This window comes from Rattus norvegicus, chromosome 1, assembly GCF_036323735.1.
Source record: "Rattus norvegicus strain BN/NHsdMcwi chromosome 1, GRCr8, whole genome shotgun sequence".
NCBI lineage: Eukaryota > Metazoa > Chordata > Mammalia > Rodentia > Muridae > Rattus > Rattus norvegicus.
In genome coordinates this window covers 262,933,888-262,950,170 of record NC_086019.1, presented here as the reverse complement: position 1 = coordinate 262,950,170, position 16,283 = coordinate 262,933,888, and the positions used below count along the sequence as shown (strand labels likewise).

The 16,283-nt window shown below is 41.4% G+C and overlaps 1 protein-coding gene across 12 annotated transcripts in view; it reads right to left on the bottom strand.

Moving 5' to 3' along the window:
- Positions 1-589: 589 nt before the first annotated feature.
- The window catches only part of Pdcd4 (programmed cell death 4), a 36,923-nt gene continuing 21,229 nt past the window's right edge, over positions 590-16,283 (bottom strand). For 6 of the 12 annotated variants that reach the window (XR_010056946.1, XR_351142.5, XR_010056940.1 and 3 more), the window contains 10 exons: positions 15,949-16,043; positions 14,166-14,279; positions 8,564-8,785; positions 7,150-7,247; positions 6,348-6,462; positions 4,475-4,582; positions 4,144-4,254; positions 3,317-3,456; positions 1,341-1,454; positions 590-724 (listed from right to left, as the gene is read on the bottom strand). Coding sequence is in view for 6 of the 12 variants with exons in the window: in XM_063272663.1 (XP_063128733.1) it covers positions 1,394-1,454; positions 3,317-3,456; positions 4,144-4,254; positions 4,475-4,582; positions 6,348-6,462; positions 7,150-7,247; positions 8,564-8,785; positions 14,166-14,279; positions 15,949-16,043 (1,064 nt within the window). In the remaining 6 variants the exon portion in view is untranslated. Of the gene's footprint in view, positions 1,455-3,316; positions 3,457-4,143; positions 4,255-4,474; positions 4,583-6,347; positions 6,463-7,149; positions 7,248-8,563; positions 8,786-14,165; positions 14,280-15,948; positions 16,044-16,283 lie in introns of all 12 variants that reach the window. The other 6 variants (XM_063272663.1, NM_022265.3, XM_063272662.1 and 3 more) reach the window with 1 other exon arrangement.

Genomic DNA, 16,283 nt, shown 5'->3' with positions numbered 1-16,283 from the left:
TGCTACAGTCAGCAGACACCTTCAGTTACCACAGATCCTGAGGACCTAGTTACCTTGCTAAGTACCCAGGCTTTATAAGAGGTAGTAATGTAACCCCCGTGAGGAAACATTTACTGGTAGTTATATGTTGGTTATTTAGATAAATGTAAAGCTTTAAGTACATGGAGAATGCTTCTGTTAAACACATTAACAATTTAAGGGTAAGAGCTGTTTATATATTAGACAAATTTCACTCATTAAACTCTCAATAAATAGAAATTTAGAGTGTATGTGTATCTCCCTAGTATAACCTTAAAAGGTCTTTAACTATTACATTTTTAAAATTTGTTAATTTATATGTCTGTGTATATGCTACCTGTATACAGGCACCCGTGGAAGCACAAGAAGACATCTGATCCCCTAGACCTTTATTCTCAGCACTCAGGACACCAAAACAGAAAGACTACCCTGAGTTTGAGGACAGCCTGGAGATTCTGTCCCAAACAATGAAATGTTTTTGTTTATTTTGCACTGCTGGACTGAACACAGGGCCCAGCAAGAGTCACACAGGAGACCTAAAAGACGAAACAAATGCATTCCCACGGAGAAGTGACAGTGTTCACATGTTTTATTTTGTTGTACATTCTTGTAGAACCGGGTTCGTTTTTCCAGTTTTGTAGAAAAATAGATGTTCCAGCCACCATTTACTTAACTGTCTAATATTTAAGGGCAATCAATACGTTCCCTGGAAAGACGAAAAAGTCTCATGACTAACTCGCTTCTTAAAGTCCGTTAAGACAAAAATCTGTGTGCGTGTATGTGTGTGCGTGTCTGTGTGTGTATGTCTATGTACGTGTGTGCGTGTCTGTGTGTGTATGTCTATGTACGTGTATGCGTGTGTGTGTGTGTGTGTGTGTGTGTGTGTGTGTGTGTTTACTCTCAAAGCACAGCATCTCCACAGCAGCAGCCAAAATGGGGTTTAGCAGCTTCACTTCACCCCTAACTAAAGCTTTGTATAAACCAGTGATTTTACTACAAAAAACACTGTCCTTGAAAGAAAGGAGTGGCAGTCGTACATGAATGCAAAACTTGGAATGATTAGGTCATAAACATGGCACTTAGAAAGTAGCTTATCAGAACACCCCACACATAGGTGGTTACTCTTCGGTCCCTCCTTTAATTTCCCCTCAAAGAAAAAAAAAAGAAAAAAAAGAAAATACTTCCTTCAAAAATTCCCATTAAATGTAAGTTTATAAAATTTTAGAAATGCCTTGTACCCAAAACAAATTCTTTAAAAAAAGAAAAAAAAAACAATAACAAAAACAAAAAGAAAAAAGAAAAGCTGTGCTGACAACTCTTACAATTGAGATCTGTTCTTGGTAACACCTAAGACTGACTGTAAGAGTTGCTGTGCTCAGTAGCTCTCAGGTTTAAGACGACCTCCATCTCCTTCACTTACAAAACGCTTTCTTCCCCTGTAATGAAAAGACAAAAACGAAAGCACTTAAAATATGACTCATCGACAAACGCTAAAGCCTCGACTTTTCCAAGGGTTTTCCTGTTAGGCTGGTGTGTCTGAATTCTTTGGAAATGTTTTCTACATACTAGTCACATTAGATGTTTATAAGACATCAGATGACAAACATGTATGATAGCTTAGATAAATGCATAATTACTAATGACCTTTCTTCATCTACTTGGAGTTGAATAAAGTTAAATTAGAAAATGAAGACATTTTACTTACACATTCACATTTATTTATTCCTGCCTTACTTGGAAGCATGTGGGCCAAACACTACTTTAAACAGCGGTGAGAATTAAAGATGGACCAATACAACTTATCGAAATATCCACGTGTGGCCAGCAAGATGGTTCAGAGCAAGTAAATGCTCTTGCTAACAAGCCAGAGGATCACTCCTGGGACCCACATAGTTAACGTAGAGAACAAACTCCCACAAGCTGCTCTCTGACCTCCCCATACACACCATGACATAGGCACACAAATCCATATACAACAAATTAATGTTAACAAATGTATATGTATATGGCCAAATATCTGATTAATAACGTTTTGGTCTTAGGAAAGTCCAAATCTTGAGCGTACATAACCAAATCAGAATCTACTTTCTTCTAGCCTGAATACCCCATTTGGGGATTCCTGATTGTCACTGAAAACTCAAGAAAGCCTTCTCTGCAGCTGCCCGGCAGCCTCCCTCAGTGCGTGCAAAGAGCTGTCTGAGGACGAGCCCCTGCTCTCCCCGTCACCAGCACAAGCAGCAAGGATGGCGCATAAATGTACCCTGAGCACAGGAAAGTAAAAACGTGGGAGGCTAAACGTCTACGTTCTTGACTTACACAATGTAAGAACTCTCCAAATGACTCTTCAGAATAAAGTCCCAGGAAATATACAGACTTTCAAATATGAGCTTAAAAAGCAAATCTTAAAAAGCAACCACAAGGTGCTGAGAGAAACATACTGCGTTCATGTGTTCAGCCTTGAACAGAAAGGCTGCAGACTCCATTAGGAGCAGGGTGACACAGTGAAGAGAAAGGCTCTGCCAGGGCGAGGCTTCTCTAATGCTGTCTACACAACAGCTAGGCAACAACTCCATTCCAGACATTTCTACACACTTCCCACCATCATCTGCTCTTAGCGTCTAAACTTTTTAGAGCAAGGAAGCCTACCTAGAAATAGTTTTTCTGAGAGTCTTTGAAAAACAAAAATATTCAAAGCTTACATTTTTCCAGACATAAAAATGTATATAAAATGTAGCTTTGGCTCCACCTAAATACTTAACTTATTACATTACAAGCTCACAGATTTTAGGGGGAAAAGCCCTTACCAACACTTACGTTACATCCTAGAAGTACAAATATTTTTCCCCCTGAAAAAAATCATGCCCACCTGTAGTTTGAAGCCACTATAGAGTGGCTATACAGAGTACAGCAGAGTTTAGACGTTGAAGTCTAAAAAAGTCTGAATTCAAATGTTACCAATACAATGTACTAGCTGTGAGAACTTGAAGGTTCACTACAAAATCCCCAATTTTCTCTTACTGGTGATAATCCGGACTCTAACATAACATTAGTACATCCTAGCAAAGATGTACACTATAAAGTCAGCTCCCTCCAAATGCCAGTCCTGTCCACAGCTGCAAGGAGACAAGATTCACGCTTGTTTCTCCATCAACTCTTAAGCAGATGATTCTTCATTTCCAGTCACTTCAAGAAAGACACTTTTATTTTTCTGAGAGCCAGAATGACAAACAGCTACCTTAGCTTCCCAAGGCTCTCGTTCAGTATTGTTCAGTGAGAAAGTATTATTTAAATAAAGTACCTTGATGGACAAAGATCTCGGAGTTGTTTGGAAATGATTCCAGCCTGAAAACATTCCTCCACAAATCTCTCAAGCACAGAGTATGAGTGTGGGACATCCAGATTAATATCCGGAATTTCATTATAAATTCTCTCATAACCCTAGAACAGAATTGATACACAACCGTAAGCCCATGTAACAGCATACACAACGAAACAACTGCCCCTGTACCATGACCACCACAGCTCAAGCTGGCATACCCTGGAAAATAACATATCCTTGCTTTCTTCAAAAATTCCCAAAAGAGCTCCAGGCAAGAGCCAGACTCCCTGACTATCGACTTCCCCATCTACTCTTAACTATTTGTCTAAAATATAAGATCATTTCATCAACATTTCAAAAAACACAATTTTAAGTATAAAAAAAATTTAAATGTTTCCTCTATGCATCACATAAACTGAACAATTATTCTTTAAAAGGAGAAAAAAAAAAACCCAAACTGTCATTTTCCAAAAATATAAAGAGCTAAAAAAAAATCCAAAGGCATAATACTACACATTACACATTCCCTAAAAGACAAGTTTCATTAACAAGTCATAACTCGGGCTGGAGAGATGGCTCAGAGGTTAAGACCACTGACTGCTCGTCCAGAGTTTCTGAGTTCAATTCCCAGCAACCACATGGTGGCTCACAACCATCTGTAGTGGGATCTGATGGCCTCTTCTGGCCTGCAGGTGTACATTCATATTAATAAATAAATCTTTAAAAAAGAAAATGCATAACTCTTATGCAATCATATAGTTGAAGCATGGACCTTTAAAACGTATTCACAGTAATGCCATACGTACTCTTTTCATTTGGTCTATGGTAATAGTAGAAGACTTCCACAAGGATTTTAATAAATCTAACATCATCTTGAATGCACTTTCTCCAGTTGACTCTAAAACCATTACAATGGCCTAAAATTTGAACAGAAAAGAGTTAATGAATTTTTGGGAATCAACTTATGAGAAACTGGTCCTAAAAATGAATCCAATCCCTCCTCTAACATGTAGCGATTATATAAACTTATAAATTACTTTAATATGTTTAAGGAAAAAACTTGGTATTATTAAGGAAGCCTTGGTTACTGTGGTGTAGAAGACTGGAAAGCCCTCTGTGATGTGGACAGAGCCTTACCTCATATACCAGCTCGTGGTGGAAATGCGGTACTTCCAGTTCCTTAAGGCAGTGCTCAGCTTCAGACATATCTCCAGAGAGCAAATACTCTTTAAGCAGCATATCGATCTATTAGATTTAAAAGTTGAAATATTAGAATTTCTAATTTTGAAAACATGGGTACTTGCCTAAAAGATTTATTAACATTCGCACCAATATTGAACATAGGGATTTGGCAGAGTGGTGTCAAAAAAGAACTTTCTCATAATTAAAAGTAAAGTCCTGGGCTTCAAGTGATTCTGTTATAAAGTAACGCAGTGCTTGGTTTTCTAAGCATTTCCAGTATCCAAGTAGGTTTTATAATATGAAGAACTCGGCTTGTGACTATCCTGCTCCCATGTATCCTATTAAAACAGGGATGTAGGCTGGACAGCTGGCTCTGCAGTTAAGAGCACGCCCTGCTCAGCAGAGAACCTGAGGTCAGGTCCCAGCACCCATTTTACATGGCTCACAACCACCATAACTCCAGCTCGTGGGCACCTTAACTCATGTGCACATTCCTACACACATACATGTAATTAAAATCAATCTTTAAAAAGAGCAGGGAACTTTTTATGCCACTAGAGGGCACTAACTTAAAGTCTCATCACTGAGAATGCCACAAAACACCTACCCAACCCATTAAAGCATTAATGTGAAAAAATAAAAAATTGAGTAATTGAACAAGAGAGACAATTCTTGATTTCCAACTAAAGCTTGTACAGTATCATTTATGGCTCTAGGGGAAAAAAACATGTTTTTTCAGCAAAAGAGCTTCACTAAAAATAATCTTCCTTACAAATTTTCTGAGAAAAGGACATTTGTATCTAGTGGCAATAAGTGAATTATGGCTGGATGAATAAAATTAATTTATCTAAATATCCTCTACTTCAACTTCTATAATGTCTTCATAAAAGTGAAATTTTACAACTAAACTATATCCTAACTAGAAATTTTTTTTTTTTAAGTATGCATTTGAGGCTAAGCAAATAGCTCAGTGGGGAGAGCACTCGCACTGCAAGCATGAAGACCCAAGGCAGGCACGTACACACTACACACGCGCGCGCGCGCGCACACACACACACACACACACACACATGCACACACATGTGCGCACACATGCGCACACACATCCACATACACGCACTCGAAGACGTACACACGCACACACACACGCACACACATGCACACGAGCATGCACGCGCACACACATACACGTGCACACACACATGCACACACACACGCACGCACACGCACACACACATACACATACACGTGCACACACACAATCTAATCAAAAACCCAACGAGAGGAATGCACTGAACAAGCACACGCACTGCGTGCTTCTGTTGCAGGTCTGTCTCCACATGTGCAATTGGACACTACAGGTCCACTTGTTACAGAACAAGAGGAAATGGACAAGAAGCAAGCCTTGCACTTTAATAACTCAAGCTCCACCACTGACCTACTCTAATGTCCATCATCCCTAACTCAGAGTGTCAGGTTACTCCACTGCTCATGTAAGTCACACAGTGAATAATTACAAATGACCTCCCCTCAGCCGCATATTTAAACTAAATACTACTATAAAAAAGACTTCGGACAACAGACTTTACAGACAGACTTCTTCTAATTACTCATTTCTTAGGTGTTCACAGACTTCTTACATTCATGAAAGATCTAATAGTCATGCCATTAAATCACAAAACAGGATAAAACAGCAACGACTACGTAATCTTTCTAGCTCACAGGTTATTCAGCTTTACTTGCCCACATATGACCACATTGAATTCTTGCCCACCAAGGCACCATCCAGTACTTGTTCTGTTGCTTCTCTGTTGCTCTCAGTAAGTACCTCTTTAACAAGGTGATTGACAGGCTGCTGCCCTCCTCCGGATCCCCACACACTATCCTTACGCTTTCCACCTTTAGACATACTCAGGAGCACAGTAGCCTTGTCCAAAGCAGCCCTATCGAAAAAGACAGAAAAAGAAGAATTTCATTTAGCAGATAGATATGCCTGATGTTTACCATATTATCAATAAAGTTTACAAAACTGTGTATGTAGTAACAACCTTAATGTACCAAAACATATGTACTTTTAAAAATAACTTTTCAAATAGGTATTTTTAAAAATATTTTACATTCTCGTATTCTTTTACAACTACTTCTCATCAAAATGCACTGTAAAATAACAGTCACATAACCAGGAAAGAACTTTTACATCGATTCCCATCTTCCCACCCAGGGAGATCTCCTCACTGTGACCTAATGTAGCCCCTCAAAATCAGTATCTGTATCTGAGAAAGCCTGAGGGCTGGCTGTCTAAATCAGTCTCCAGGAAGTTTAGAAACGTCGAACAACACCTCTGGCTTCTAATTCATTAAACCAAAGAACTGTCCCAGCCAGAAGGCATCATGGACACTACACGTTCAATGCTTCCATTTTATAAGCAGGGACACTGAGGCCGAGAGAAGGGAGACTTAAAAAGAGGGAGCCTCGTAGTTTAATTCAAAACTACTGCATTTTTATTACTGCCGTCTTCCTGTTATACCCCAGCAACATCTTTTAACAATGAAGACGTAACGCCGCACTCACAGGACTCGTGTGCATTATCACTTTACAGGACGCTGCAATCTCACTTCCTACTCACTCACCTGGCCTGGACGCAGTCCACAGTGCCTTTGTAGCTATCGATGTAGGTGTTACACAAGATCCCATCTCCAACAGCTCTAGCAATAAACTGGCCCACCAACTGTAGGAGGAAATGGTTAAACCGTCTCATTAAACACGCCATACCTAAAGTACATGGCAAGATATGCAAGAGCAGCTGCTGGTTAAGCATGGTGTACACTCCTTGTCCTCACTGACCTTCACGTGCTGGGAGGTGCAGAAACACCTGTGCGCCCTGCACTGCGCACGCCCTGTCCTTGATTAGCTTGACCTTCAAGTCCATGCCATCAGGATGGAAAGGCAGCTCTGCTCTGCTCTGCTCACTACATAATCTCCAGGACTTTGCACACTGACCCAGTCTCAACATATACTCAATAGTATCTGTTAAAATGACCTCAAAGTCATGGAGAAACCTCTCCTCTTCAATACCCAGAGCGTGTTCCCAACTAACTATAAAATATATGTTATGGAGAAAAGTTAGGCACAAATAAATGTCCGTTTCTAAGTCTGACCACAGTGATCTTTATTAGAAAACCTGAAAGCAGCTCAGTATCCAGCAGTGAGTGCACACAAAGCACACACACATGGGGCCACACCACGGAAACAGGAGCCAGATTTTATGGGAAAAGTCAACACTACAGAACAGTGTCTGCAGTACAGTTCTACTTTCTAACTAAATAAAGGTAAAATGACACTAATAAATACCAAAAAAAAACCCTAGAAATAAAAAATACTTATTAAAACATTAACAGCTTGGTGTTGGGGTTTTTCACCTGGCCTGTCTTCATTTTAGATTTTATTTATCAAAAATTCTATAATTAATATGAACTCAGATGACCATTTTTAAGTGTGTATATAAATAGGGGAAAAGAAATATTTGTTTTTTACTCATATAAACTTCCTGTTACAGAAACAGCATTTAGAAACCCCCTATAAATTCAATTTTTATGCAAATGTTAATAGCAATTACATGGTTTCAAAGTGACAAAAGGGAACAGTTAGAACTGTTTTAATAAATTCCACTCAAGTAAATCAGTATCTGTTATAGCAACATAATATCTTTAAAATTATTAGCTAGTAAAATAATGTACATATTATTTAAAAAACTATGAGCAAAAAATACATGTATTACATATGACCTAAAAACTACACAGAGCAAACAGAAAAGGGTTGCTGAGTTCCATCAAGACCTAGGTAGGTCACAGCTCAGTATAGCTCCGTGTACAGCACTAGCCAGCAAGTGGGTGGCCCTCTGTTTATGAGACAAAGTGGGGACCTAAAAATGTGCAGAGCTATTCTTGTATGGCTAGAAACATGGGCCATTCCCTTGCAAAGTTGTGATCTGCTAGGAGCGTCATGTACCTGTAAGAGATAAAGGAACAAAGAAGTGTCACAAACCTGTGGTGCTCTCGGAGTGTCCAAGGCTAGCTCGGGGAGATCCTTCAACAACTTGTCAAATGACTTTTCCACGTCATTTGTGCTCATCACTGTCCCGCAAAGGTCAGAAAGCAGCTTGGAAGTCATCTCCCGGTGACTGGCTTTCCCCTCCAAGGCTAAGGACACTGCCAACACGGGCACACCACTCTTCATCTCCCCAAGGTTCAAATCCCTTAACATCTCCTGTGTGGAGGAATGAACAAGGGTACTTGGCTCTCTAGCTCAGTACAGTCTTACGTTTGCAGTCATGATTCTCTGTGTCTACAGTGCCCTTCCTTTATCTTTAGAAATATCATCAGGCCATCCAGAGACAGCCATACATGGGGAACCATCCCACATGCAGTCACCAAACCCAGACACTACTGGGGACGCCAAGAAGTGTATGCTGACAGGAGCCTGATATAGCTGTCTCCTGAGAGGCTCTGCCAGAGCATGACAAATACAGAGGTGGATGCTCACAGCCAACCATTGAACTGAGAAATGGGGTCCCCAATGGAGAAGTTAGAGAAAGGATTGAGGTAACTGAGGGAGTTTTCAACCCCATAGGAAGAACAACAATATCAACCAACCAGAAACCCCAGAGCTCCCAGGGATTAGACCACCAACCAAAGAGTACAGCTCCATCTATAGCAGAGGATGGACCTGGTCAGGCATCAATGGGAGCAGAAGCCCTTGGTCCTATGAAGGCTCGAGCCCCAGTGTAGGGGAATGCCAGGAAGGGGAAGGGGGAGGAGTGGGTGGGTAGGTGAATGGATGGGGGGGGGAACATGCTCATAGAGGCCGGGGGATGGGTGGGATGGGGGTTTCTGGAGGGGAAACCCGGAAAGGGGATAACACTTTAAATGTAAATAAAGAAAATATCCAATTAAAAAAATATCATCAGTCATGCTTAGGTCTACAGCGGTGATATGAGCTTTCCCTGCCTGAATATCATACACTGAGGATATGAAGAGCAGTGTGAGCAGTCCATCTGACCACAACTAGTCCTCTACCACACAGTCCATCCGACCACAACTAGTCCTCTACCACACAGTCCATCCGGCCACAACTAGTCCTCTACCACACAGTCCATCCGGCCACAACTAGTCCTCTACCACACAGTCCATCCGACCACAACTAGTCCTCTACCACACAGTCCATCCGGCCACAACTAGTCCTCTACCACACAGTCCATCCGGCCACAACTAGTCCTCTACCACACAGTCCATCCGGCCACAACTAGTCCTCTACCACACAGTCCATCCGGCCACAACTAACTAATCCTCTACTTAACAGTCCATCCAACCAAACTAATTCTCCTCTACTCTACAATCTATTATGATTATTTCCACAAATAATTGATGAACATTTGTGGATAAAATTACTTCATATACAGAGTGTTTATATAGTCCACTTAAATGTTTTCTCTTGAAGACTGGGTTTGATAGCACATGCCTAAATCCCAGCCCTAGGGAGGCAGAGGCAAGCAGACTTCAGAGTTCAAGGCCAACATGACCTTACTGACATAGTTTGTTCCAAACCAGCCAGAGCTTGTAGTAAGACCTCGCCTCCTCTTACAGTACATGTTTGCTTTATTCTCTCATGTGAATATAAAGTGGGATCTTCAGTGTTTAAGTGGGATTAATATTTTAAATGATGGAATAAAAATTTCCCTATAAATCACAACAAATAGTTCCAAATATTTACTAACTATGCAACAAGGTTATAAGGTATCATGCCACTCCATTTAATGCTCAAAATAGTCCAATACCTGCAGTAGTACAACCTTAAAGGCAGAGTTCTAACTCTAACTTGGTTACTTAACACTGCCCACTTTTAAAGTTTTCTTGGGATTTTTAAACCATGATATACAACTAGGAGGTGCCTACTTTTACAACACTGTAAGTGGTGTCCTTGTCAGTGATCTCTAATACAATCTTCCTTTCCTTTATTGAGTGTGTTAGTGTGCTTTTGTACTACAGTTGGGTGCTAGAAGTTGCACAGTTCTTGTTACGAGACATGCAACTAGGACTGAGCCATCAAGAGTAGCAGTATCTGTGGGAAGAGCCCCAGATGGCAATCTCGGTCTCTACAGTGTGAGTGGCATGCCTGCCTGAGAAGTGGGCTCCTCTCGTGGATATGGAGATGCTCTGAAAACAGTTAAAAGTTTAGCACTGGTTGTCAACCTGTGGGTCATGACCTGTTTGGGGTCATATATATCCCTCATATCAAATATTTACATTATGATTCATAACAGTACAAGTAGCAATGAAATAATTTTATAGTTGGGGCATTACCCTATTATGAAGAACTTCATTAAAGGGTCACAGCATTAGGAATCTTGAAGGAATCTTAGAGAAAAAGTTGAAGTCTTTAAGATTAGCACACAAGGGTGGGGACTGTAAGCAAGCAGCAGCAGAGGTTACCATTCAAGGCTAAGATGGCTGCCAAACAGGAACCTGTTTGTGTAAAAATAAGCAATTGCAACAAGACAAGAGATGTGGCAGCATCCTGCGTGTTAGCATCTAATCTGGCAAATCAGATATAACCAAGAGAATGAGATGAGGTGACTTCTTAAGGGTTGGGGGCCACAAGGAAAAGAGAGTGCAAGTTAGACCCATGCTCAGAAGCCCAGCCTGGGATCCGAGACCTTGGAATCCACAGGAAGAGTCAACGTGAGGAAGATCATGGTAAAAGCAATACAAGATACTATAGAGGTCCAACCTTTAATGGAATAAAAGGGAAAATCTATGATCCAGAATATGGTCCCATGCAAGAAACTAGAGTGGTCAAGAGATACTCAGCACTAAAAGTGCTGAAATTAGGGAAGTTTAAACAAGTAGCAAAAGAGCCTGTTTTAGCCTGGCTTGTGAGGCTGTGGGACACGGGTGGATGGGATCCATCTGACTGCTGTGGAGACAGAAAAACTGAGTAATGTAACTTCCCATCCCTCCTTAAGGCAAAGGCTGCATGGCCTGAGGCAGTGTGATGGACATAGTCTTTGGTGGATTGGCTTATGAAAGCCATGAAGAACACTTGGTCATCTCTGTCTGAAGTCCCCATAAACATCAGGAACTGGAGGACCAAAAAGGAGGGGCAGGTGCTATTGAGGGAACTAGGAGGAAGAGGAGCAGTGTTTGAACCTGGTTCACTGGGTCAGGTAGAACTGCGTTCACAGAGAAGGCAAAGGAAAGGTTGATCCAGCAGGGACCTCATGGCTAGTGTGGAGCTTTAGTGGCTTTTCTGAGCCCTTTGGTGGGGTAAGATCTTTATAAAGTAGGAGGGGATTTGACAGATCTCAGTGACTTAGAGCAAGATGTAGAGAGTCTGTAATGTGAGAGCCCTAGAGGAGGTAAGAAAAAGACACAGCAGATAAAGAGATGCCTGGGTTATTCAGAGACAGATGTGGTGGGATTTGGGTCTCACTGGAGTTCCCAAGGAAAAGACTGACAAAGAAAGCCATCTGTGTGCTAAAGGGCTTCTGGAAGACACCCAGAATAGATCGGCACAGTGAAGACGATCAAGCCTGCCCCAAGGGTGGAATTATCCCCCGAGACTATGAAGGGTATATTTCCCTCCAGCAAAAGGTTATGCTAGCAGTGGAGATGGTTTGCCCAGCCAGGAATTCCAACAGCCCAGTATGAATGGAGAAGCTGCAGCCACCATGAACCAAGGGCCACTCTGACCTAGGGAGCCATTAGGTACAGCGGGAGAGAGCAGAGCCACATTCACCTTTGGCCATGAGCAGGTCTGAGCAGACTGAGTCAGGCTACTGAGTTTGTCAGGTTTGGAGAAATGTAGGAAGACTGTGGAAGAGCCCCGGGATCGGAAACTTAATGGCTCAGAGAGAATGACTGAGGATTACAGAGAGCTAATGAAGTTAATGCCTCCCATCCACGTGCTTGGTACCCAACTATGATCTGGGGAGGAAGGAACTGCTACAAATGCATGGAGCCTCTCCGTATTCGGCCCTGCTTACGTTACACTTTAGAACATCTTAGTTGTGAACCTCTGCACTCACCTGACGCTTGCTCAGAACAGGTTAAACAGACTTTCAGAGTGCTTCACCAATGTTACCTTTGTAGCCTCCCTCTGTCATGGGTTGGTACGTTAGGGTGTTGCCTTGTCCCACCCATCCTCTAGAAAATGTGTTATATAAATGACATAATGTTAACTTCTGAGTGTTTCTGAACACCTAGAAGTATACCCAAAGGACCTACAGGTGCATCTAAAGGAAGAGGGAAGGAACCCTAGAAGTCCAAGCACAGCAAACATGGCTCCTGCAGGCCTTGCCCTTCTCCCCCATTCTCTCTGCCTTATTAAAAACCATTAGATTACATTCCAAAGGCTAACCACCAAGGTCGAGTCCCCTCAGCCACGTCCTCCTCCTGAGGCTGACAACCAAGGTCCAGCTATCAAAGTACTGAGGTCCAGCAATCAAAAATCCCCTTTGCCTCACCTAATTAACATGCCTAATTAAAATTAAGCAGCTCACCCTACACTGAGTTTCCCTTTAACCGTTATAAACTGTCATCTGCTATGAATCACATTTGTCTCCACTGTTCAGAGCCTGTCTGTTGTTGTCATCATCCCACTCCCCCTCCTCAGACAAATATTCCTTCCCCCTCCCTCTTGTTTCTTTTTCCCTTCTCCTTTCCCCTCCCCCTCCTGTCTTTGTTTCTTATTCCCTGACTTTTGTCACTCTACAGAACTTGGTCTTGTGGATCTTGAGACAATACCAGTCCCTTCAATGAAGATGGGAGATCAACCCACAGGGGCAAGGGCCAGGCACAGGTGTGAAATCCTTGGCAATACGAAGGTCTTGTACGGTAAGACACATATGACACCTGTCAACATTACTGTCAGAATCCTACAATGAACTACGTCTGCAAACAGAAAGGTGCTAGAGGCTTTGGGGAGCTCTTGGGATAGTAGCAGATTTTCATACCCCATCTTGCCTAAGCTGCCCATCCTTTGTATAAATTGATAATGAAAGGGGGATTGGCACGAAAAGGCTAAAATGTCTTCTGAGCGGGCTAAGATCACGGTAGTACAGGTAAACAATCTGTCTCTTCCTGTTAGAAGTTACCAGACGTTGATAAGGCTGTAGCTGGACACTATAGCAAAAGCAGCCTGAGCAAAGGCCCAGCAGGGTTTGGGTCTTTTATAGAAAGGAGCAGAAGAACAGAACAGCAACTGTTACCTGCAACAGGGGAGCCTACAACCCAGTACCCTAGCAACTCAAGAACAGCTGCCCATCGAAGGGCTAGAAGAAGGCACCGGGTCAAACTGCTCTCTGTTGTAGCACAGACTCCAGCTCTACGGAGGCGGCAGCACACTTATAACAGTGAGGAGTGGCATGCACAGGCCCCGCACAAGGGCTGGGCAAGCTGCCCTTGGGACCAGTGTCCTCTGAAGCTGCTGAGTGTCGCCCAGTGACTGAGCCACGTTCCTTTCTTGGTTGACATTTGTTGTTGTTACAAAAGAAAAGAACATAAATTTATCCAGAGTAACCCCAATGGCTCTATCCAGAGTAACCCCAATCGCTCTCCATGGTGTTTACCCCCTGCCCCTGAAAACCTACCGCGACTTCGTTCGTATCTCCGTGCTCAAAGTACTCCTGTATGATGGGTGTTAACGTCTTCTCAAACGCCGTCTCATCCAGGGGCAGAACCACAGTCTCATAAACACAGTTCTCCTGAAAGAAGGGCATCACAAATTAAATGTTCGAATAAACTGAAACCATCGTTTCATAGCTCCGCCAGCTGATCACCAGTAAGGCAAGAAAAGGACATTGCTTCCTGCTGTAATCAGTCTGGGTGCGACGCTGTCACAAAGCGTCAACAGGCCCCAGACAGAACAAACCCACTCACGGCAGCAAATGTGTAATTTTTCTCCCAAATTCTGTATTTCATGCTGACTTACTTGGGTATGGAGGGGGGAGCATGTACCATGCATGCATGTGGTGTGCAGGGACCAGAGGTCAAGGTTACCTCCACCTACCATGTCCTCACTGAAGGACTGGATGACAGATGCATCCACCACAGCTGGTTTTTCCTATCAGTTTCCTGACTGTGGAGACTACACTCAAGCTGCCCAATTTGTACATAAAGTGCTTTTCCCTATTGAACCATCTCCTCATCCCTTTCACCTCATTTTCTGAGGAAAAAGTCTCTCACTAAACCTGGAGCCCCATCTAGCAAGCCCTGGAGCCCACTTGTCTCCACTTCTCAATGCTGAGCTCAATGCTGAGATCACCGTATGTCCAGCATTTATAGAGGTGCTAGAAATCCAAACTCAGGTCCCCTGTTTGCATAGCAACACCTTACCTAAGCCACCTCAGCTTTTATGTTAACTTTTATATTCCTCGCAAAACCAACTTTTCGACCCAAAACCTTTAACATGGCATCCCAGCACATACTTTCATTAAAATTTGACTTTTTAACAAGATTAAGTATTCTTATATATGTACTAACATTGTCAAAAGCAGAAACTTTCAAAATTAATATAATAAAAATAAGAGATCAATATTGTAATGACTGAAAATCTAAGAAAAAGCAGTTCAAGTGAAACTTAAGTAAGATAAAAAATGCTTATCATGAACCCATGTGTCTACTCTACAGAAAAGCTAAAATATTTACCTACAACTTGTCACTTAAAATATTATTTGCAGCATATACTTAAAAGACTAATATTTAGCAAAGTACATGGTATTTCAATCCCACAGCTTTTAAATATTTTTATAATCTCTTAGAAATTTTCCATATCCATCTGTTAAAACTGGTAAGTACACATATGAGAATAATGTGCAAAGAAAACAATCTAACACACACACACTGACATTTTCAAGTAAACAGATATAGATTAAATAAGATAGCCTGTGAGTTAATACTGGGGAAGCTGGAAGAAGAGTACCAGTAGGATTCATTGCACCAATTATACTTTTAAAATTTTTCCATTAGAAAGACAGAAAGAACTTCACAATGATGCATTAAGATATTCCTTATTAAGTATTATCATGAGAGAGAAAATGCACATGTCCCCAGAACAACATATACACTAGTACTCATGTTAAGTAGTGATTCTAAAAAGGAACCCAATACCTGCAGCCCATGATACTCCTTTATTATCACCAGTCTCAAGTCAATAAAGACCTCCTGACTCCCAAAACCAAGTGGAAATTATGTATACTTTACTATCAAAAAACCTGGTTTTCCTAATCTGTATATATGATTTTTCTATTCATGTTGTCTTTATCTTCATAGCTATGGAGTACTGATACATAACCATGTATCACTTGACAATCTTATGAGTGAAAATCAAGAAATCTTACAAACATTGAGTATATTAAAAAAAATAGCTGATACCTGGTCATCATCATAGTTTGGATCTTTCACATCCACCTCCTCCACATCATATACCTGTCCAGGTGTGCCCCAGACACCCTTGCCTCCTGCACCACCTGAAAGTTCAGTTGATAGTTCACAAATATTAACTGAAATCTGAAATAATTTCAAATGTAAAAATTCTTATGCTAATTATTTTCCAGTTGAGAATTACACTTGAAATTCCTATAAAGATCACTTTTTCAATAATAGATTATATTTCTAAAAGCATTAAGTCAAAATAACTTAGTTAGAAATTACAAAGGCAAAATCTTTAAAATATTTTTTTAATCTGAGCAATAGTTGTACCACAGACC